The 25,356-nt window shown below is 38.2% G+C and overlaps 1 protein-coding gene across 1 annotated transcript in view; it reads right to left on the bottom strand.

The window, feature by feature from the left end:
• Nucleotides 1-13,101: 13,101 nt before the first annotated feature.
• Nucleotides 13,102-25,356, bottom strand: part of LOC148029126 (small acidic-like protein) — a 78,951-nt gene continuing 66,696 nt past the window's right edge. The window contains exon 8 of the mRNA XM_087688533.1: nt 13,102-13,485. Within this exon, the coding sequence (XP_087544659.1) occupies nt 13,276-13,485 (210 nt within the window). The 3' untranslated portion in view covers nt 13,102-13,275. The remainder of the gene's footprint in view (nt 13,486-25,356) is intronic.

The raw sequence follows: 25,356 nt of genomic DNA, 5'->3' as shown, positions 1-25,356 counted from the left end.
TACCTTAATTACCTTATATATTGAACACACTATGATCCAACATTTACATCAAGGAAGAAATGAGACATTTGTCACTTGTGTACACAATTAGAGAATGAACATGTGGATGAAAGTGATGAAAGGATGAGTGGGAGTGAAAGTGAGAATGAGCACGTGGAAGCAAGAGTATGGATATGAGGTTTGAACTCAAGAGAGTAAGACCTCTGTGTGGGAACTCCAACATAGTCACAATGTGTGACTTGTGTTCCCTTTATTATTCCATAGTAAATAATAAAGAATAAATATGAGAGTGATGGGTAACCACCACCTACAATTTACAGTTATTTGAATATAAGGTAAATATAGACTGTTAAGCACATGCAGCCTTTAATCCCCAATAGGTGACTCTATGGGAATTTTTTTTTCACAAAAGAACAAAGATCTTAAGGAGTAGTTAATTTTTGCAAATTAGATTTTCTAAATTGCTTAGTTGTGCAAAGTGTTCTCGATTCTTATCAGAGTTTTGTGTCTACTCTTCATTTGATAATGAAATGCAATAACAATTCTTTGTCATTTGAGGAGTTATTTAATGTATTACTATACAAGAAGACCAATCTTAGCAAATGAGTCCATTTTGCATGTTATAGATCAAGCTTTTGAGATGGCTTGTCAAAAAGGTAAAGGAAAAGATACCTTTTCTACTAGAGAGCTAAAAACTACAAATATTGTTGAGATGGAGGATGATAAGGATGAGAAGAAAATGAGATTAAAAGCTTTTGTGAGTATTGTAAGGCAAGAGAACATGTCATTAAGGGATGTCCTAAGTTGGCTATAAGACAATGGCTAAGAAGAAAAAGGCTAGTATGGCTATTGCAAATGCTTATCATTCTTATTTAGAATATGTAAATCTTGTGTAAGATAAAGAATAGGCATCCAATAAATAATGTAGGTATGCAAATTTGCTATATGGTTCTTGCATTTTTATTATGAATTTAGATATATTGTGCTTTGACAGTTACTTTGCAACACAGTTTGTTCTTTTTTCTCGAGTCTTCTAAAAGGTAGTATTATCATATGCACCATAACTCTTTCTGTCTTGTAAAAGGAGTTGATAAAATTATATTGCCCATTACTAATTATAATACTTTCACACATTTAGATTCTTTGTATATGCTAAAGGTAAAAAAGAATGTGTTATCAAACTACACTTGCCAAGGTTGGCTTGATTGTCAAAAATATGGATAGCCAATGTATTGCTCATGATATCTCATGTGATGATACAATTGTTGCATTTGGTACATTGTATCATGGGTTGTACAACTTTAGCAACTATGGAAAATGTGTGGAAGATATAGCATATGTAGTTGCAAATTCACAAGTTGTGTGATGCAAAACTTTGGAATGCATGTTTAGTCATTTGAATTTTGCTAGTTTTCTATGCTTGCAAATATTTAACATGGTATCATGATTACCTACTCTTGAGGCACCCGTAAAATATATTTGTGAGGGTTGCATATTGGATAAAATGCAACATGCTTGCTTTCCAAATATGATTCAATGAGAAATTATTGCAAACTATAGTTTGGATATAGTGATGTTTTGGTTTGATGCAAATGACATCTCTTAGCAACTACCTATACTTGGTGACTTTCATTAATGATTATTTAGGTACACATGGGTGCACTATCCTTTGTAAGATAATTTTGAAGTGGTGTGCTCCAAATAGTTTGTATATATGGCTAAAATATGTAGGGATCTAAACAATTCTTGTGCTCCAAACAATTTGTATATATAGTTGAGATATGTGGTGATCTAGACTACTCTCCTGTTTCTATCAAGGGAAGATGTATGTGTTCAATGAGTTTAATGTTTTTTTGATTGAATGTGGGATAAAACACCAATATACAATGCTATAGATGTATGTGTCCAATGTGTGCAATAAAAATTGGACAACAAGGTTGTGAACCTATATCTTTGCTAGTTACAATTTTAAAAGCAAAGATCATGCATTATATCATCCATACACTAAGCATATCTTGGTCAATCATGATGTTGTATTTGTGGAATATGTTATGTAGCCTTTACTTTCCTATTTCAAGGAGTCAAATGTATGCTCACATGACATATATGACACCATTACCTCTTTTTAGAGGTGGGCAATAAAATGTAGCACCAAATGAGGTAGTTTTAGCCTATAAAAATTTAATAAATCCATGAATCAATGTATTTTTGATGCGAAAGTGAATGATCCACTTTTTTATGAGAGAGAAGAGATGGAAAGTTCAAGGTTCTACCAAAATGGTTGGTGTAAACATTACACAATAGTAAATTAGATGCATGTTATCTAGTCATACTTGCTCAAGCTCTCATAGTGTGCCATATGCATTGGATTGCTATGCACTAGCTATCTCTAATATCTATAGTGAATATGAGCCTATTTCTTTTAAAGAGACAAAATTCACAAACCTAGATTGTTGCTATGTAATACTTGAGGGAGGGAAGATAGGTAAGTAGGGTAGTTGCCATTGAAATCCACCACTTGACCACACAATGCCAACTCAGACCAAATATGCTTCATCTTGTCAATACACTCCCTCATACTAGGAGACCCAAATGGCAACATCTAATGTAACCACCTCTTCAAAGTGAACGGATGAGGGAAAGTGTCACCCTCTTATATATTAAGAAGCTTAGTCCACAATTCTACTATAGCATTAAGATCTTCTACATGAACCAACACATGTTCAATGTAATTAAGGCAAAAGAATGTCAAAGCTCTAGTATTGAATGTGCCCCATAAATCAAGTTTGGGTGAAAATAAGTCTTAAGAAGTGGGAAAACCCTAGTAATCATAAGTGTGTCCACACATCACTACCATAGTAGATGCTCCAATTGCAACTATAATACACTCTATTAATACCCATACAAGTGAAAATGTGAGCAAATATAAGGATATAGCAGTTAAAATGTTTAGCACGATGAATAGATCTACCAAGTTATCATGCGTAAAGTTATTCTTGCTTATTAAGACTAAAAATTGGATTCTCTCCGATTGCCAAAGCACTTTGACTATTAGCTGTAGATAGTGATAGGGGATGCTTGATCAATAATCAAGTAAGCATCAAGTCTTCTGAGCCACATAGCCTCAAATATCACTATAAATGCTTCCACATACTCAACTTCACATGTAAGGTGGCCACAATAGGTATTCTACTTAATCATAATAAGTTTGAAGTGCCAAGGCAAAAGAAAAGTCCATCATGACTAAAATAGGGCTTTGTCTCTTATCATATAGTGTGTATACTTTTTTGAGCTATTGTAAATGCCACAAGCCAACAAGTATATATGTATCTTCTCATACCAATAGATCTATAAGAGATGGGAGAGACTACACAATAGTTTTGAGATTACGAGGAAGAGGAGAGATGCATTTTCAAGATCTAAGATTTTGACACCTTCTTCCATTGTTAACTCCATATACTCTAGCACTCTAGAACTCTCAATTAGTTATTCATTTAACACCTATAATAGGCTTCCCTTTTTGTACATTTTTGGTTTGGAAGTTCCTTTTATTTTCCTTAAAATAGCTTTTCCCACGAGGATTTATTAGTAGATTTTTTTTCTCTACAGAAAAGGTGCTTCTCAAGACCATAAAGAGCATTCCTTGACTTGCATACTTTTGCCTCATTCTCTCTAATACCAAGCTAGAATAATATAGAATATATAGCTCCTCATGCAAGTTGCTATGAAAAAAAGTAGTCTTAAGGTTGTCCAATTGATGTGCATTTTAGTAATAATGTACAACCAATGCAATAAGGGATCCAATGGTAGGCATATGTGGATTAGGTACAAGAGTCATCAAAATAAATGCCCTTCTACTTGTCATAACCCTTTGTAACAAGGCAAGCATTGCAACGATCAATCTTATGTACTTTCCTCTTCAACTTGTACACCCACTAAGTGCCAAGCGCTTGTTTACCTTAAGGCAAGTAAACCAAATCCCATGTTTCATTTTTAAGTGTATAATCATACTCATCTTGCATGGCATGTATTTAATGAATACTCTTGTTTGCATCTTCAAATGAGACCAATTCCTTACCATTACAGAAAGAAGCAACCAAGGCATAGTCATCAACAAAAGGAAGTGTTAGTGAAGCTCCTCTACCATACTGAAATTGCCTATTCTTTCAATAGGGGTTTGGATGATATGGTTAAGAGTATGTAATTCACTGAATAGGGCTTTGGCTCTGACAGGGTTGAGGGTATGTAATCTCCTTGGAAATTGACAATGCCCAAATCTCCTTGGAATAGGGCTTTGGCTGACAGGGTTGAGGGTATATAATCTCCTTGGAAATTGACAATGCCCAAATCTCCAACAATTCATTTACAATCTTGGTTGAGGCTCATGGCACTCCACTGGAAGGTGGTTGCCTCTATAATCTATGTAATATATGTTTGGCCTCACTATACATTAGACCTCATGGGCTATTTCAAAGCATTTTGGAGCCTCAAAAGCTCCAACGCGAGATTCAACATTTTTTGGGAGAGATGTGGTTCATTTCCCTTCTCTTGTCCCTCAAAGACAACTTCTTCAATATGTATGGAAACTCTCTCATTGTAAATTGTGATGATGCTTGCTAGTTGAATTGCTTTGATATCCCTTTTATTCAATAGATCATAAACTTATATGGCTTCTTGAGAGAAAACTAATCAATGGGTAATATCTCTAATTGCATTTGAATTGTATCGATGGCCAAGAGCCATATATCCATACATCTTTTTGGTATTGAACAAGTGAAAAATAGTATCAAGGAACTCTCAATTAGATGCATCTTCTTACCATTTAGATGGGAGAAATGGCTCAACTACATTTTCAATGAAGACCAACCCCTCCTAACAATTGCTTCCTTTTATTGGTTTTATTGTTATACTCCATAAAAAATACAATTCATGACCTTGTCATCCAACTTACTATGTTAGTTTCCTAGTACAAGAGCATAAACCAAGCACCCAAAAGCATACAGGTGTGGAATGGAAGGCTTTCTATCATGCCAAGATTCACAAGGTGTTTTTGGCAAACCTTATATTAGACACACATTCAAAGTAAACTAACACACAAAGTAATTTTCAACCAAAATAACTATGGGGAAAATTTTGTGTGTTGGACATGCATCATGCCATCTATATGAGAGCCTTATTTTTCCTCTCAACCACTCTACTTTGTTGTGGGTGCAAGGCACTATACATTCATTCGTGAATTCAAACAATAAATGCATGAGACTATTTAGACAAGTACTTCATCCAAGGTATATATGTGATCTACTAAAGTACAACCAATCTATATTTGTCATAGGTAAAGATTGTTTAAAGCACATACATGCTACTAAATTGATCTCCAAAGGGTAAACCCATGCTAATTTCTTACAATCATCAATCAATTTTACAAAGTGTAATACCCATCAATTGAAGGTGTTCTCATAGGACTACAAGCATCATTGGGTACAAGATGTAGGTTCTTAGTTGCTCCATTGAGCATCCTCAAGCTAACTTTACAAGATGTAGCATATTGAGTTTTACCAAGAATATAACCCTCACATACATGTCTTAGTAGAGCTTGCAAACATGGTAAATGAAACATTATGTCTTGCCTAACAAGGCGTAACAAGGATCCATAATCCAAGTGCCAAAATGTGCATGACACAACTTGGCATTAGCTACAAATTGGTAGTAGCAACACATGCACAAACAATCTTCTAATGAACATTCAGAGTGCAGACTCCACAATATAACATCCCTAAAGTGACAATAATGTCACCATTGCTATGATCATGAATGGTACATATATCACCACAAACACAATCATAAAGCCAACCCTCATAATTGCAAAGACCAACATTTTCTTTCTTTATGTCCAATACATAACATACTAATGAGAACAATGTTGCACTACCATTTGCTATGGTGAGCTACACTCTATCAACACTTGGAATAGGATATGTGATGTTATATGAACATCCAATAGATCCCTTTTGTGAAGGCATTTCCAAGGATCAAAAGTTCTTACTAGCACCACGATTAAAAAACCAAACATCAAAATTAAAAATTGTCATAAATGTATCTAACATAGAATTATCAAAACCATAGTGTGTGGTAAATGCATAACCTTCCAAAACATAACGCATTAAATTCTTCTTCTTGGAACCAAAGTACAATACATAAGAAACTGCCAAGTTTTTATATTTTTTCTTCTTTTCATTAGATTGCAACTTCTGATAGTCCTAGATAATGAGACATTTCCCTTGCCTTTATGATAACCTATGGCAAATAACTAAAAATTTTAAAATTGTCCTAGTTATTTTTTAAACTAAAATTCGTAAAATAAAACTCAAGGTTTAAACCACTAGCAAGGGAGGCCTTTCCCTTGCCTTTGTGATAACCTATGGCAAATAACTAATCAAGTGTACACATCATGAAACTATTTAGTCTCCTGCCATGATAGCACTAAAATTAATTAATCCAATGTGATGTCATTTAAATTTCCCTTCATCATGATCTAAAGTACAAATGCAAAATATTGATAAGAGTCTAGCAATATTCCAAACATTGGAAACTAAGGTACCATATAAAATGATTTCATTGATTATAACAAGTTGCTCCTTGAGATTCTTAATTCTTGTGAGAAGCACCCACAGAATCACCCTCATTCATATGTTGAAAGTCCAAATATTTACACAAACAAACAATGGGTGTCTCATTACATATTTCATAGAGATCAACAAAGCATCACAAGCCTGCTTCATTAGATTTACATGAGCACATATTATATTATAATATTGCCTTGACAATTGAAGTTAATAATGCATGAGCTTGCACATCACTTCTTTTCCTTCAAGCTTATTTCTCAGTACGTTGCACATTGAGCACATTATTATTAGGACTTGATTCATTCTCCAATGTGTCTTTAGAAGTAATAGTGGCAACAAACAAAGATCTTCTCATTAATTAACATAGAAAAGACCCCATCAATCGTAAAATGAGTCACCAAAATGTAGCAAACCCCAAACAACAAGTACTAGTTACTTTGGGGGAAGAATACCAAAAATTTGTTTATGGAGCCCAAAACATCTTGAGCATTTTTTGCAAAAGAGGCTACAAAATGGCTAGACACCTCCTCAAGCAAACCTTAATCACTACAACAATATGATGGCTTTTGAACCCGCATGAGAGAGGCTTGTAGAGATTCGTGGAACAAAGGCTCTCTTGAGGACTTTTGGAAACAATAGTAAGAGGGGAAAGCAAGAGCATGAGCAATTAGAGAAATAAATGAAGGAGCAAGACAAAGCTCATGACTCCCCTATTAAAGATAGTGAAAATGAAGAAGATACAAAATGAAGAAGATACAAAAGATATGGTGTTTACAAGCTTGAGGTAGAAAACATCTTAAGGACACAAAATACATTAGTGGTTCTAAATATGTCTACACATCAATATTGGAGCATGTGCTACACAGTTTAACCTTAAATGTTTTCATAGCTCTAGATCCTATTCAATACCATATAAAAATATTAAACCATCATCAAATCAAAATAATAAAAGATGATATTTCAAAGAAAAGTAATTAGTAATACAATTGATTCAATGCCTGAGAATGAGATTATTCAAACGTTGTCAAGCATCCTTAGGCCATAGAACCCTCATCTTGTTAAAAACAAATAAGATTCATGATGTGTACCCAATGGCTTGTATCGATACTTATATTTGCTCTCCTAAAGAAATCCTATCCTCTTCATTGCTCGCTAACATGGATATGTGATTTACAATTCTATATCTTTAGACCAAATATTGTAAAGGACAAGAATTCCATAGAATGAATTTCTTGTCTAGGTTCCACAAATGTCATAATGTTGCCACCATTCTAAGCAACATTTGAGCTAACACAAGAAAAGATGGCTCAAATGAAAATGTATGGTTAAAGAGCAATAACGAGAAATTTCAAAATGAGTACTCCATTATTCCAAGAGAGATTCCAACTAACAAAAAAAAAAAGTATCTCAAATGAATTGAACAATAAGACTGGAAACAAAGTTCTTTTCTAATTACAAAAACTAAACAACAAAAAAGCTATTATGAAAATTAAGAATATAAATAGGCGATGAAGTGAAAGTGAATCATAGAAAACAGGAAATGACATCATAGAATAGCTATAGCACCCTAGAAAGAATTAGAAACAATATGAGGAAGGAGGTCTTAGAATGCCCAAATAACATCCTGTAAAGAACTAGAAACAACCAATATCTTCACAATATGGAAACATAATGCAATATAGTTAGCTACGTCTAACAAAAAAATCAATTCAAGCAACTAGGGTAAGCCATTTGCAAACATGCTGCAAGCATAAGTAGAAGAGTATCTCAATCCAATAATGACTATGCTAAATCTTGCACCATCTATCAGATCATCTATTCTCTCTCAAATCACTCTTTTGTCTCTTATTTAAAAAAGGCATGCTCTCTCTTCTCCTCCTTCCACAAGGTCTCGAAAGGGAGGTATAAGGTACAAGCCCTCTCTCTGGATAAACATCAACCACGTGGATAGTTGTTAGATTATCTCTATCCAATCTAGTAGTACTGACTCTTATCTATCTACCCAAGGTACACCTATAGAGAGTTACGAGCTTCATGCGTGCGTCAGAGGGGGGCGGAGGGGGGGGGGGGGGGGGCACATTTACTCGTGTCATTTAAGACACCTCAAAGACACAAGGAACAAAAGAACACCCCTCAAATGCTGAGCTGCAATCCATTTTTGAGTCACCATTTGGCACAATTTTTTTAAAAACCCAACTATTAAAGCTACAATAGTTCTCTAAAACCACACACACACACACATGCACGCACGCACGCACGCACACAGATCAAATGAAATAAAATGTTTGATTAATATCTACAAAAGGCCAAAATGACCTATGTTGATCATGAGTTACAACCATCTATAAGATAATACAATTGTTTAGGAAAGAAAACATCAAAAGCTAAAAGTTAAAAAGCAAATCCTAAATGATGTTATTAGTAATGCTAAAAAGTACTTACTTGTTGGGAAACTAAGCCAAAAATACATGGATGGAACCTAAGGATACCATGAAGATACCTATCATCTTAAGAAATCCCTAATCAAACATTGTCACATAGCCTCAATCTTGTCCCATGTGGAGAAGAATCCAAGGAACCAACCTTACCTTGACCAATAATCTCATGTACCCTCATATGCATGTGATGTTATCAAGACTATGGACATCCAAATCGACCAAGTTGGCCCACTTGATCAATCAGTGTGTCCTTTCGATAGATGCACGTTAGGACTATGCTAGGGGTCTATTCAGTACTCCTAGATGCAAATTGTGACTCCTTTAAGATTCCATGGATACTCTTTGTGAAGAAATTTGTAAGCAAATAGGCCTTCACTGCTCTACTCCTAAGAAAAGTCTCTCTAAGTCTTTGTATATCTAAGAGGAAGAGACTGAGACATGTATGACTCGTGTAATCCACGACTCTTGATAAAGGCCCAAAAACATCTCTCAACAAATGGTGAAAGTGTCCTCAAGTCTCATAATAAACCAAGCCCTTCTATTTCTAGATCTGATTGAAAACTTTGGCATATGCACCCCTCAAGAGTTATGGATAGATAATTACTATTAGAATTCTGTATCTATTGTAAAGATCTACGTAAATGGCCAATATACATATGATACTTTGAAAAAGGTGGGTAGCTCAAGCAAATAATACAACCATCAAATGTAGTGTGGAAAATATGCTCTTAATAAAAAGATGTCTTTATCCCGCACTCATGTACTAGAGTCAACCTTGTCCTCATAATGTCTAGTTGAATATGGTCTTGTCTAATGATCCTAGTGATTTGTGAGTGGTTCAAAGTGGCAAACAATGCATCAAGAGAGTACTTAAAGGGAGGTAACCTGTCCATGTTGAACCCATGTAGTTGAATCCAAGGTGTCATTTGGGCATACCCCATGAAGTGTTATCTTCAATAACAAGCTATTGTGAGGACTCAATAGGCAACCAAACATAGATCTATATATAGGTAGCTCTTGCAAGATATATATGAATCAAGAGCTCCCATTACTATGGGGGCATCCCGCAACTCAACTCTAATGATCACATGTAGAATCAAAGCCATAATCTAATAATCCTAGAAATCGTAGATACCAAGGGTTTCTCATCAATCTTCAACTATCATATGTGGGATCATTGGTCAAGGATAGGGTCCCAAATCTACACTACACATAGCAATGTGGATCTGCAGAATGTAGCACAAAAGCATAGCTTAGTGGGAGGCTCTTGGAATTGCACACGTGAGTACACTCCCAACCGCACAATGATATATATCCTTATGTCAATCTAGTCTATGTTGTCTTCCTAATAAAGAAAAAGGATCCTATGAGTAACACCCTAGAGATATCTAAGTATTCACATACGCCATCTCCTCCTATCATGGATGGAGCATTTTGGTCTATTAGCACACAAAGTGTTGGGATATTATTACCACCTGCTTTTCCCTCATTGGATGGAAAGACACCTTAAAATCTAAGATCTCTATTTATTCAGATGTTTTAGATTTCCCTTATGGTTGTAAATTCCAACTTCTTCAGTTGAGCATTTAGTCCCCTTTAATCATGTTCTTCTCATGAAGAGTTGACTATCCTAGGTTCATATATGCTTCCCAAGTGGTGATATTTAGTTCTAGTTTGAGATCTCATCAACTTTGTTTTGCAAGTTTTTCCCTCAAGTTTTGTTTTAATCTTCAACAATCCAATGTGTTTTGATGAGTTCTTATTCTCACTACATGTCTCCCATAAGCTCTTCTCTCATTAATAATAGCTCTAAATGCAAAGGCACAATCCAATTTTAAAATGTCTCTCCTACATTCAACATGTGCTCTAAGATGCTCTCTATCCATCGACAACTCTCTTGCTCAAGAATGGATGCATATATTTTGGAAAATGTGAGACTATAACCATACTAATCTGATAATTACAGTGTAAGATAATCATTTGGCTTGTGAATAATCAATTCTCTAGCAAGCCTTCACATATGGCTTTTTTAGACATACATGCAAGAAGTCCCACCAACATACCTCTAGCATATACAATTATTCACCTACCAAGTTGTCATGATCATGTACCTTATCCATGCAAAATTTGTCAATCTTTCAAACCATACTCTTTGTGAAATGAATAACTATCTATGAATAAGGCTCTAATGGAATTAGGAGAGGACTATGCAAAGGGTAGCTACATACTACCCTTACGCATCAAGAGATGTAATGGTTGTGGTTGAATAATGTTCTCAAAAAAGTCAATGGGTTATAGCTCACCTTTTAGTACCCATCAAATTCAACATTGGCTTTTGTGGGTGTTTGCATTGATTAAGCTTCTCCATCTTTGGATCAATATAACCACCTTGTACAATCATTATTTTCTCTCTCCAAAAATAAAATTCAATTTCAAGAAAATGATCATTCCTTGCCTTTACATCAAATTCAAGAAGCCCTCTTTTAACTTCAATGTCAACTTATTATCAAGTTTTCAAATTATCCACCAAAGAATTAGCGTAACACATAATTTAATACTTAAAATGCAAATAAACAAGGATGTGCAAGTCCTCACATTTAAAACACTTGTGCATATAGGTTTTTCTAAGTCTCATCCTGCAACATCTTAGCCTTGTAGTTTCTATAAAGAAAACTCCCCTAGGTAACCAAATAACATTTATGCAAATGTTTAAGGTGATCTTCTTATACACAATAGTTTGATATATACTCTTGTTGTTGTTGTGTTTCCATTTGTATTACAATACTCTTATCTCAAATGTCTCTCAAAGCCAAAATGAAACCTTACAATTAAATCCATTTGAATTTTGTGATCGAATTCATGCATGTAATCATGTGGATCGAATTGATTTGTCCCCTTCTTATTTCACAGATTATTTAGCATCCAAGTTCGATTTAAAGACAAATGAAAACAAACCCACATACTCCTTATTTGGGCTAGCCTTTTTTACGACCCTCACGTAATGATCTCAACATAGGTTTTGAATCTTCACCACAAAGTATTTAGTGGCCCTCACTTTCTTGGTTTGTAGCATGCCTAAGACCTTCCAAAGGTCAATATTCTTTCAACAAACACAAGATCTACACAAAATCATATTCCAATTCTGATCTCAAAACCAGGCAATTCAAAATTTGCTCAAGACCAACACAACCTTTATTTCCAAGAACACAAGCCCAAGCGATTCTCTTTGACCTATTCTCTACTTAAAACAACTCACACTTCTCATATAGAAGGCACATGACTCCTACACGCATGTCACATCTCAATCAAATCTCACCATAACCTGTAATTCCAAGAATGCAAGCTCAAGCAATTTTCTTTGATTGATTATAGGATAAGGGGGGCAGTATAGTTGATTCTAGAGTGTTTCAAAAGTTACAGCCATGATGATCAAGCAACACATGCTATGATTGCATGGAAAAACTTCTATTAGAAATATATTACAAATCAAAGTGCTCTATGCTAACCAAGCAACACTACAGTTTGTTCAAAATATACATCTCATTACCCCTACTAGCATATACAAAAACAACTTTAATATTCTTGAGGGTGCCCTTTGAAGCCATCTGATTATGAACATATGCCTTGTGCGAACTTCAAATGCTCATAGATACAAGAAACTGGTACGAACTTTAACTAATTACATTAGAAGCTATTGGTTCTTATTCACTATATAATCAAACATTCTAGTGGGACATGAACACAGGCTAAGCTTCTATTTCCCTTTTTCTTTTTGGAAAATAAATAGCACAAAAAAGTTTTGCTACTTAAAGGTCAAAGAGTGGGAATGAAGGGTCATGAAATTGGAAGATCAACAATAATTATAAGAAAGGGTCACAAAAAATAAAAGCTCAAAGGTCAAGATAATCAAGGGCCTACAAAAAGAGGTTCTCTAAAGACATTATAATTGGAAGGATAAAAGAGTTATTCACCAAAAGAAAAGATGCCAAAAACATTCAAGTTGTAGAACATAAGATCAACTAATCCTTTGCACATGCAGATGAGAACATAATAATAATAATAATACATTAAAGGTGCCTCTCCACAGATTTTGAAATTATATTTTCTTGCTCCGAACACTTTCTTCCACTTACTACTATTAAACTATGCTATAAGAGCTGATTCTCGTAGGTCTGGACTTTCTTTGAATGTAAGACAGAAAGGATTGTACTACATCAGACTTTCAAAGACAACTGTTGTAGCTTTTCCTCATTGCCTACCTGGATTTCTTCTTCAATAGAGCCTTTATCTGAATCCTGTTCATCAAAATCCTCTAATCCTTCATCCTCAGAATCGCTTCTTTCTATGGATTTGCTCCCATCACCTTCAACGTTGCTCACATGTGGACCCTTTTGAACATCTAAATTGGTAGCACCCTTGTTCATCTATGAGCACCAATCGTATAATGAGCTCTCTTTCATACAAATTGCCAAAAACATTTAAGAAAAACATTTCATACTCAAGTAAGAAACAAACATATTTCTTGCTATCCATAATCATTGAGGTGGCTATCATGACAATAGAGAAAGTGCCAACATGTGGAGTGATCAGTAATACAGTCAGAGAGCAAGCTTGACGATCAGAAGACACAGCCTAGCAACTTCCCAGCTAAGATTTGGCACATGTATCAGCCCAAGTTTTCTTTCATCGATTGGGCCTTGGCTGATTTTCTCACTAAGTTTCTGGAGTTACGTCAGGCTTTCCTCTTGATCTTTTCTTAGCATTTGGTTTCATATAGTGGTCATTTGTGGTAGGATTTTCACATTGCCCAAACCAGACACTTATACCAACAAGTTAAGTCCTACTTTGGATCGGAAGGATGGTGCACTGAACAAGCCCAACCAGGCTAAGACAAAGAACCAGCATAACAGGAAAGTAAACAGAGCATCACTCAACTAGGGTCATGCTCCCAGCAATAAGGTTGCCTCAACGAGTCCAACCGGGCTCGGACAAAGAACCAGCATCATAGGAAAATAAACAGAGAATTGCTAAACTCACTAAACAGAGCATCACACCCAGCATTAATGATGCCTCAACATGTCCAACCAGGCTAAGACAAAGAACCAGCATCATAGCTAATCTAGGGTCATGCTCCCAGCATTAATGATGCCAACTTGAATCTGCATTGGCTACGCCTTTTTGATGTTCGTTTAAGTAAATGACAATGCCATAAAAATTAAGGAGCTGCTCTCTACGAGATGATGATGCTAATTCCTGGAGTGTCGATCTAAGGAAGAATCCAATGAAGCACATATACCTATTAATTTGACGGACTAATGTAAACTCATGAAATTGACAGCTACTATCCAGGATACCACCCCTGACCATTGTATGTCATGTTTTAAACCCCGTCACCTTGTAAAGAAGCCTACACCTTCTTGGATGGATTCAGAAAAAAATAACAAAGTTTGCAAGCATCCTATAGACCATCACAAAACTACTTTTGCAATCACAAGTCTGACTTTAGATCAAAGGGGTTATATTTGCCTTCATTTGTTTTTCCGTGTTTCATTTAGCACTGTGAGCCATTTGCATCGACCAATCTGCTCCTCCTCCCTTGCAGCCCCACTTCAGCCTTTCAACATTTGATGTGGAATTCCTCCATTCTTAGATGAACTCTGTGTTCATCTAGCTAATGGAAACAGAGCAGGATTATGGACAGTGAAGAGAGAATCAATGCAAGAATAATGGAAGCAAAATGAACAAGCTAAACCTCCCAGATGCAAAAACTGAAATAGAGAACTGAGGGGACCTGTTGCACATTGCGACTGCATACATACATAGACATGAAATCAGAAATGAACCAACCATCAATGATGGAAATCCGACCAACTGGAAAACTGGCTAACCTAAATTTACCCTGTGGCAAGAAATGCACACAGCAGAAATCAGGAAAAATGGGCCCTAGACATGGGCCATCATGCACCAACTGTGCCCAGAAATGGAGCTGGGCATGCACACTAGCCAACCCCTCTCAAGAATGTAGCATGCAATAAGAAAACAAATCCAGTGAGCGAATAGAACCATATGTACACATCGACTGGGGTTAAAAACATGTTGTGGGAGTCTAGCTCTTTAAGAAGCATTATCTTGATGCTGGGAATGCCCTAACTCTTGAATAAGCATTGTGTCGATCGTCAGGCCGGAAACCTGAAACTCAGGAACTGGCCAAAACTTAAGCAAGAAGCACTGATAGAAGTTGAAAGATGTGGTTGGTTCCTGAGCTCTCTAGGACTACGGTGCCCCCTCTGGAGTCTGGATGTCTCTCTATGAGACTAAGATGTTCTCTACACAAATATCCTTCAGAGTCCCGGCCTCCATGAAGTGAGGTAAATCTGAAAAAAAAAATCCTGGAGAGATTAGATATCCCACGGACATGCAATCTCCCCTCTAAAAGTCCTAATCTTTGCAATCAGAAACCAGAGTAAAACATCCTCCATATCATCCAAAAAATCATGACAATCAAAGTGATCATCAATAATGTCCTCGAACTATGAGAAAAACAAATATTAGCATGAGAAAAAAGTACTGTTAAAGGAAGATCGTGATCATTGGAAGGACCTGCCGGAATCCAGATGCAGAATGATGATGGGCAAGGGAAAATATAGATGATGGTGTGGAGATAGACCAGGGTTTGCAAAAGAAATCACTCAGTGCATGACCATGACTGAAACTCACAGAACTCAAACACAAATGCAAAACGCAAAATGCAAAACACAAACTAAAAAGAAAGAGAACTTTGAAGTGAATGGATGAACGTTGTAAATGAAGGAAACAGTGTACAAGATGCTCAAAGGCACAACTGTCCAACAGCCGATGGCTCTCGTGGGAGCGAGCCAAGGGAGGTTTAATGTGTGTCATTGTCATGGGGATTCGGCTTGCACATTAATGAAATGTGCATGTGATGTGAAAATCAGTTGAGTCACAATGATAGGCCAAGGGCCTTGAGATATTAGCGGGAGACATTGGCAAAAGTTGTAATAAGTAATACTGGACAAGTACTAGGTGGTGCCTAGTGTCAGTTTTGGCCTAGGGTATTTGATTGACCAATAAGTGTCCATGGTAACACTACGAACTAGACATTTAACTAATAAAGTAATGCTACTTCATGGGTCAATTCATGTACATGACTACTTGAAAATTAATTTAAATGGCCGTAAAAACTATCTAGAAGGCTGCCAAGTGGTAAAACAAGCTGCCACTTGGCAAAACTTGTGCATGCAAGTGAGGGAAAGGTAATTAGAGACCACTAGAGCCTTATTCTAGCATTGTGGAGGTTGAAGAGGAAGAGAGAGAGCTATTGCTGCAATTTTCCAGCAATTGGTGATCACCCTAGCCATTGGAGACCGTCAAAGAGCTGCCCCCAACTAATCAAGAGGCCATTAGAGGCAAGTGACAGCCCCGATAGGCTGTCTACAGGTGACAGCAATTTGGAGCCCACAAGGATAGGCGAATTCATGTGGGGCTCCTACTGATGGTGGCCTGCAGTTACTTAACCATTTCCAGCATGGCAATAGCAAATTTGAGCACTTTCTCGTGATAGAAATGAGAGATTTCTTTCTTCTTAGCTTTCTCTTCCCTGTACAAGAAATCCCTCAACAGATTTCAGCCATTTTCAGGCCCTAGTGAAGAGCAGCTGTGTTTTTGCTGCTGTAAAAGCTAATTACAGTAAAAAGTAGGCTTTACCAGCCACCTTAGGTCCCATGCCAGAAAATTGAAAGCTTAGTACTTAGAAGCAACAATTGGAATTAAAGGGATTGCCAAAATTTTCAACAAGCCAACCATCCCCATTGAATTTGGGGCTAGATTTGACCAACCAACGGTCACTCGGAGAACAATCCCTATAGATCAAGGGGCGAATCAAATTGAAGGCTTGCTCGTCATTTATGACAGCAAGAGGAGTTGGAAAATGAAGGAGATTGGAGAAATCTCAATGTACTTCTTCAAATTGCAATACACAGTAAAGAAATGTTGCAAGGGGTATTAGTTTTTGGGACCAATCTGGTGTCCAATGTGTAAGATTAAGTGGTAACATTTGCATTTCAGTTTGTGTGAATTTCATGGTTGCTGTAATTGGTGCTTAATCACGTCATTACCACCCTTGCTGAGAAGAAAAGCTGGTTTCATCATTCCAATGCCGGTATACCATCAACTCCCTTGAATTGGTGGACTCATGGCACTTGATTGAAAGTCAGAAGCATTGCTTTAGTGCTGAAATTATAATGAACTAAGCATTACACCAAGAATGTCTTCTTGCAATGAGATGGAATCTAGTGATAATGCCTCTCAAATCAAAATTCACAAAATGTAGGGGAAATGCGATGCCTAGTCTTGGACAAGGCATTCAGCATGGGTAGCAAGCTGAAAATGGTTGTATGGGTCAAAATACAAATCGTTCTAGGGCTCTTCAAGCTGATAACCAGCAAAATAAAGAGGAATTTGATGACCAATTTAAGAATCAACTGAAGAGATTCGTGAACTAGGCAAATGATCCTCAGTTTATGCACTTTTTTAACTCTCCAAAAGAGGGCAACAAAGACAAGAAGAGGAAATCATCTTCAAGAGCTTCGAGACGACAAGAAAGGAAGAGCCAACGCAATAGTATTATGTTGCAAATGTGGGTAATGAGAATAAGAAAATGATGCAGTTGGGGCATGCACAACCAACTTGGAAGTGCCAATCCAATCCTTTTTGGATAGCAAGCCATGCATCCTATGTGGGTCTCCTAGTCTACTATGGTGGTGGCTTGGTTTTTCAAGCAATGGCTAGTAATGCTTCAACCATGGGGATGCAAGGACCAAATGGATTTGGTATGCAGCCACCTATGCATGGTATGCAAGGACCAATGTATCTAGGTATGGCAGGTGGAATGAAAAACCGAATGTATAGCAATGTTTGCATGATGTTGGGGAACAAAGTGGCATGTTTGCTAATGCATTTGCTAACCCCAGTGTATTTGGAACTCATGGAATGAATGTCAGTCACACAAATGCTCCATATAGTGCTGGTCATGAGGAAAATGCAGCCAATGTGCAATTTTTGACAGCAATGTGAAAGTTCCAAGGATCTATGCCATCCAAAGAAAAAAAGGCCTAGAATCTAGTGCAGTTTTGGGCCATGAAGAGTTAGAGATAAAGTTTCCATGTGCTTCTTGGTGAAGCTTTTGTATTCTTTCATCTATTAATAGATGCAAATGTATAGAGGAGAATGACATGGCAAATCATCCTCGCTGATACACTTTACCTTGGTATGCTTCAGTTACAACCGATTTTGGATCAAACTCTTTCAAGTTCAACAAAGCATACAAGGTCTAGAGTATTGCTTGATGCTCAAGAGGAAGGTTGCATCTCCACTTTCCTAGTGATGGACAGCTTTATTATGCTGTGGATGTGGAATGTACTGAGTTTGCATCGAGGGTTCTATGGCTCCAATATTTCTACCCTTGGGATCACTCTTCAATGTACTAGTCGCTGTTAGTTGGTATGCAAATGTGTAGGCCTTGAAGCTATACATTTACAAGGCTACTAGCATGTCTAGAGTACATGGAAAACATAGAATGTACATTTGGATGTGATGTACATGTGCAAGACATGTATGTTGGGAATAAAGGGCCATTGTGCCTTTCATATGTGCATGGGTGTGAACACACCCTTAGAAAATTGTACTTTCATACATATATCTATCTAAAACCTTAAGTGGTACACTCGTCATTGTACCGAAAAAACATGTTCACTCTCTACTCTGCTCACTCGCACTCTCTCTGTCTCCCTCACTGAGCGTAAGGTCTATCTACCTCTATCTCCGTGCCTAATCGATTCCTTCAAACTGGTATCAGAGCGTAAGGTGCTGCAGGTGCTGCAGATGATCCTCAGTCAGGTTGAGGCAGTCGTGGGCTGCAGAAAGCGGACAGGCGGTTGAGAGTGTGCGAGGGCCAGGCTCCAGCTATGCGCCAAGGCTCGTGGCGACTGGCAGGAGATAGGCGCGACGCGTGACAGGACGAGTAGTGGGCAGCAGCCGTCGCATGACGAGGCTGCGTTTGACCTGCAACAGGCCTGACGGGGCGCGCGACGCGTGACAGGACCAACAGGCAAGGACAGGCCTGACGGGGCGCGCGACGCATGACGGGACCAGCGGGGCGAGGACAGGCCTGACGGGTCAACGGACCCGTCATCCAAATTTTTTTATAAAATCTTGTTTTATTTTAAACTCCTCTCCTCCGGGCATTCGCACGCGCAAGTACAATATGCAGATTTGTGCAAAATTGAGCCAGAGATTTGAGGCTTTTTCCAGATTTGGGGAATTCGATGCAAGACAAGCAAATTTGTCTTAGAAATTGCAGGAATTTGTGACATTTTGTCCCCGACATTTGGGGCTTTTAATGTACATGTGCAATTTGGGCTGAAATTAACTCAATTTCTCGACATTGAGGCACATTGGACCCCGTGCAATTTGGGGCTTTTGCGATTTCGGCAAAATTTGTGCAGCATTTGGTCAATTTATGTACATGCAGCTTGAATTCCGTGCAATTTGGACATCAACACGTGGTGAAATTTCGGGGTTTTGCTAAAATTGCTTTATTTTGGCAAAATTGGATAGTCCTATGCATGACAGAGAAAATGCAGATGTGTGTTTGATGCTTTTGAGCACAAAATTTTAGGGCTTTTGACCGTTCGTGTCAAATTTTATGCCCGTGGGTACACGTACAACAGAAATTGCAGCCGAAATTTAGGGATTTCTCATGTAATGTGATGCACATGCCCTTTGGAACAGCTGTAATCAGTGGGATAATGCTGTAACACTTGGTTTGGTGCTTCTCAAAACTGAATTACAGATCTGAAATCTGTACTTCTGCGTGGTCATTTATTGCTGATTGGTACTTGTTTGTACCTTGGTCACTTGGGTGACAATTTGGGCCTGCATTTACTGGTTTTTTTGTCACTTTTGAGCTGAAAACCATGGCTGGCAGCAATGACAGCAGTAATTTGATGCATATAAAGAAGCTTGAAGGCGCACATAATTTTGCAGTGTGGCAAAAACAGTGCTACAATATCCTATTACAAAAGAAGCAAGCAAAGCCGATCAAAACTAAAGGGGCAAAGTTGAATGAGCTTGCACGCTCAACCATAGAGCTATCGATTTCTGATGCCTTGCTCTTCAACATTGAAGATTTGGATTTTGCATATGCTATATGGACTAGACTGGAAGAACTGTATGCACAGAAGAGTGCTGCAAGCAAAGTGTATTGGCTGAAAAAGCTTATGGATTTGCGTATGAAAGAGGGTATAGCAATGTCTACTCACTTGAGTGAGTTTAACTCTATTTTCAGCCAGTTGGTTGCCTTGAAGTTCATGATTGATAAGGAATTTAAGACTACTTTCTTGCTTTGCACTCTACCAGAGAGATGGGATACATTCAGGACTGCTATGAGCAATTCTAATGTGATCCTTTTGTATACTGATGTAGAGAGTGCTCTACTTATGGAAGAGATGAATCGGCAGAACAATGCATCTAGTAAGTCTTCCAGTGCTTTGCATACTAGGGGAGATCACAGCCAAAGGGCAAATATGATGGCAAGGGACGCAATAAATCACGTGGCAAACATGTTGAATGCCATCATTGTGGCAAGAAGGGTCACTTTAAACGTGACTGCTACAAATGGAAGAAAGAGAAAGGAAAAGGCAAGAAGACAGATGATTGCAAGGAAGAGAAGAAGGACAGTCAGCCTAAGAAGAGCAGTGTAAAAATTGAAGAGGTGAATGTAGTCACTCATGACAGTGACAGTGGGAGTGATGTACTCTTTGTCTCTTCACATTTTGGTGCACATGCTCTACTTGCAGATACAGATGATGACATGCATACCTGGATTCTTGATTCAAGTGCTTCCTTTCATGTCACCCCTCATCGTGAGTGGTTTTCCGCATATACAAGGGGTCGACATGGTGTTGTCCATCTTGGGGACAACTATGCATGTTAGGTGGCAAGTATTGGCAGTGTATAGTTACAGTTTCAGCATGGCTCTGTCTATACACTTTAGCATGTACGGCATGTACCTCAGCTCAAGAAGAGCTTGATCAGCACAGGGCAGCTAGATGATGATGGTTTTCATACAACCTTTGGTGATGGAAAATGGAAGATCTGTAAGGGATCTAGGGTTATTACCAGAGGTTGCAAGAGTGATACGTTGTATCCACTTCATGTATCTAATGTGCATAACCATGTTGTTGCCGTGACCGAGCAGCCAAGTGTTTCTTTGTGGCGTGGCCGGTTGAGACACATGAGTCAAACAGGAATGAAAGTGCTTTCTCGTTTGGGTTACTTACCTTGTCTTCGTTATGCTGATTTTGAGCACTGTGATCATTGTATTTATGGCAAACATGCACAGACTTCTCACAAAAAGTCTCTTTCTTTGAAATCTTCTCCTCTACAGCTAGTACATTCAGATGTATGTCAAATTCCAGGATTATCTTTAGGGGAAAGGAAATATTTTGTCACCTTTGTCGATGATGCTACACAAAAAGTATGGGTTTATCCTATTCGTAGCAAGGATGAAGTGCTTGACAAGTTTTAAAAATTCTTGGCATTGACTAAAAATCAGACAGATAAGACACTTAAGTGTCTTCGCTCTGACAATGGTGGGAAATATGTGTCCAAAGCCTTTCAGGCATTTTATGACACCAAAGGGATAAAGAGGGAGCTCACTGCCCCTCATAATCCACCCCAAAATGGAGTTGCAAAGCGTATGAATCGGACCATACAGGATAAGGTCCGTACGATGCTATCTCATGCTGTATTACCCCATGGTTTTTGGGCAGAGGCCCTTATGACAGCCGTTCACTTGATTAATCGGTTACCAAACAAGTCTTTGGGGGGGGAAGTTTCCCAAGAAGCGTGGTCGGGCAAACCACCTTCATATGCTCATCTGAAAGTGTTTGGCTGCGAGGCTTTTGTGCACATTCGTAAAAAAAAACGCAGCAAACTTAAGCCAAAGTCCTCTAAATCCATTTTCCTAGGATATGGTGACGAGGGTGAAATGGGATATAAATTGTGGGATCCCGAGAAAAGGAAAATAGTACGCAGCAATGACGTGAAATAGTACCTGAAATGACTGAGGAGGTCCGTAGGGTTGTATTCTGGGAAAAAATACCTTTTGGGCAGCACAATGTGCCCGTTGTACAGCAACAAATACCTGCTGTAAATGAGTAAATGCAAGAAATGATGCTAGAAATGATCAGCCAGCTATTGCCCATAAAAATGAGCCATTACATGTGCAGGAACAGCCAGGACAGCAAGCTGTTAATGTTGATTTGCAGGCTGAAATGCCACGACAGCGTGCTGAAAATGGAAATTTGCAGGAACAGCCAGCAAACAATGACCACTAGGTTAGGAGATCGTTTAGGGCTACTAGACAACCTGACATATTTGTTCCTGGTTCAATTAATGTGGCTGAGTATGTCATGTTGACAGACTGTGGTGAACCGTCTTGCTTCAAGGAAGCAATGGACAGACAGGACAGCAAGAAATGGTGAAAAGCCATGCTGCCAAAGATGGAATCTCTTGAAAAAAATGGCACTTGGGACTTGGTGCAGTTGCCTAAAGGGCAGAAATCCCTTCCATGCAAATGGGTTTACAAAATGAAGGTCACTTCTGGTTCCTCACCAAAGTACAAAGCAAGATTAGTTGCAAAGGGGTACAAACAGGAGTATGGAATTGACTTTGATGAGATTTTCTCTCCTGTAGTCAAGATGACTACATTGAGAACCTTTTTGGGCTTGGTTGCAGTTGAGGATATGGAGCTCATACAGATGGATATAAAGACTGTGTTTTTACATGGTGATCTACATGAAGACATATATATGTAGCAGCCTGAAGGGTTTGTTGAACAAGGGAAAGAACAAATGGTATGTAAACTCAAGAGGAGTTTGTATGGGCTGAAACAAGCACCAAGAGAATGGTATCATAAGTTTGATACATTCATGCAATCCCAAGGCTTTCATAGAAGTCAAGTGGATCACTGCTTGTACACCAAGAAGGCAGCAGATGGCAGCCTGATTATCTTGGTTTTGTATGTTGATGACATGTTGATTGCTGGCAGGGATACTCATGCCTTGGATTCATTGAAGCAAAGTCTTCATGGCAGCTTTGACATGAAGGATCTGGGTGATGCAAATCACATTCTTGGCATGTGAATACTCAGAGATAGATCTAAAGGCTTACTCTATCTATCTCAGCACGAGTATATCTCCAAAGTTTTGCAGCGTTTCAATATGGAGGGGGGGAAAACAATTGGGCTTCCATTGCCTCCATATATGAAACTCAGTGCAGAGGACAGCCCTACATCTGATGATGAGAAGGCTGAAATGGCCAAGATACCATATGCTTCAACTATTCGCAGTTTGATGTATACTATGGTTTCTACACGTCCTGACATTGCTTTTGCAGTGGGAGTGGTTAGCAGATACATGGCAACCCCTGGCAAGAAGTATTGGGATGCAGTGAAAGGTATTATGAGATACCTCAAAGGCATAAAGGAGTTGTGCATCTGCTTTGGAAAGCAGAAAGCATATGTTGTTGGCTTTACGGATGCAAACTATGCTGGTCATGCGGACTGCAGGAAGTCCACTTCTAGGTATGTGTTTACTTTCACAAGAGGAGCGGTCTCTTGGATCTCCAAGCTACAAAAGTGTATTGCATTGTCTACTACAGAGGCAGAGTATGTAGCTGCCACTGAGGCATGCAAGGAGGCTTTATGGCTTTCACGTCTGGTGGGAGAGCTTGGCATCACAGAGTTACCTGTTCTCCATTGTGATAGTCAGAGTGCTATCATGCTAGCACAGAATCCTGTCTTTCATCCAAAGACAAAGCACATACAGGTGAAGTATCACTTCATTAGAGATGTACTTGACAGCAAGAGCATTGAGCTTGTCAAAGTGCATACAGATGATAATCCTGCAGACCTTCTCACGAAGGGTCTTCTAGCAGAGCGGTTTGCTCATTGCCGACAGATGATGGGAGTTGGATAGATATATTTATTTCAGCTTTGTACATACTTAGACTTAGCTGATTCTTTTCTCCTCTTACGGCACATTGCCTTTAGGTGGGAGGTTGTTGGGAATAAAGGGCCATCGTGCCTTTCATATGTGCATGGGTGTAAACACACCCTTAGCACATTGTACTTTCATACATATATCTATCTAAAACCTAAAGTGGTACACTCGTCGTTGTACCGGAAAAACGTGTTCACTCTCTACTCTGCTCACTCACACTCTCTCTCTCTCCCTCACTGAGCGTAAGGTCTGTCTACCTCTATCTCCATGCCTAATCAATTCCTTCAATGTATGAGACACATGGATGGTATGCAATGTACATTTGCAAGTGATGCAAGAGAAGTACATTGGCCTAAGATATATTTGACCTATAGTTGATGCATGCTTTACATGAGTATTATGTGGTACATCATTGGTATAAGGCATTATTTAAGCTCAATTTATGCTTTACTTTTCCTTAGTGGTCAAAGTAGTTTTGGGATTTGGCATGTGGATGCCTCCCTTATGGTTCAGACAATGGTTATGATTCATGTGTCTAGATGCTTACTAGTTTAAATGGCTAGACTTTTAGACATGCACAGGACATGAACATGGTCAAACAATAGGTGCACAAATTATTTGGCTATGATGCCAACGTGTATTTCTAGTAGTGGCCACGGATGCTTTTGACAAATTAAAATGCAACTCAAGGTGATTGAAAGGATTTCAAGGGAAAGGTCTACCAACATGTATACATGTGAGACACACGTGATGTGAAAGTCAGTTAAGTCATGACAACAGGTCAAGGATCCCCAAATGTTAGTAACCAAGTGACATTGGCAAAAGTTGTAATAAATTATACTAGATTGGTTGGTGCCGAGTGTCAGTTTTGACCAATAAGTGTCTATGGTAACACTAGGAAGTAGGTATTAACTAATAAATTAATGCTAGTTCAAGGGTCAATTCATACACAGGAACATAGGGGAGTCAAAATGGCCTAGCCAATTTAATTGTGGATAGGTATTTCTAATTTATTGGGCAAGGACAAAGGACTAAATTAATTTTAGAATTTATTAATTCTGAAAATTAATTCAAATGGCTAAACAATCTATGTAGAAGACTGCCAAGTGGTAAACCAGGCTGCCAGTTGGCAAAACTTGTTCATGCAAGTGAGGGAAAGGTTATTAGAGGCTATTGGAGCCTTGTTCCAGCATTGTGGAGGTTGGAAGAGGA

The sequence above is a fragment of the Lygodium microphyllum genome, chromosome 11 (assembly GCF_053477565.2).
Source record: "Lygodium microphyllum isolate KBCC chromosome 11, Lygodium_microphyllum_v1.1.10, whole genome shotgun sequence".
NCBI lineage: Eukaryota > Viridiplantae > Streptophyta > Polypodiopsida > Schizaeales > Lygodiaceae > Lygodium > Lygodium microphyllum.
The sequence above is the reverse complement of the archived record's forward strand: the minus strand, read 5'-3'. Positions and strand labels throughout refer to the sequence as shown.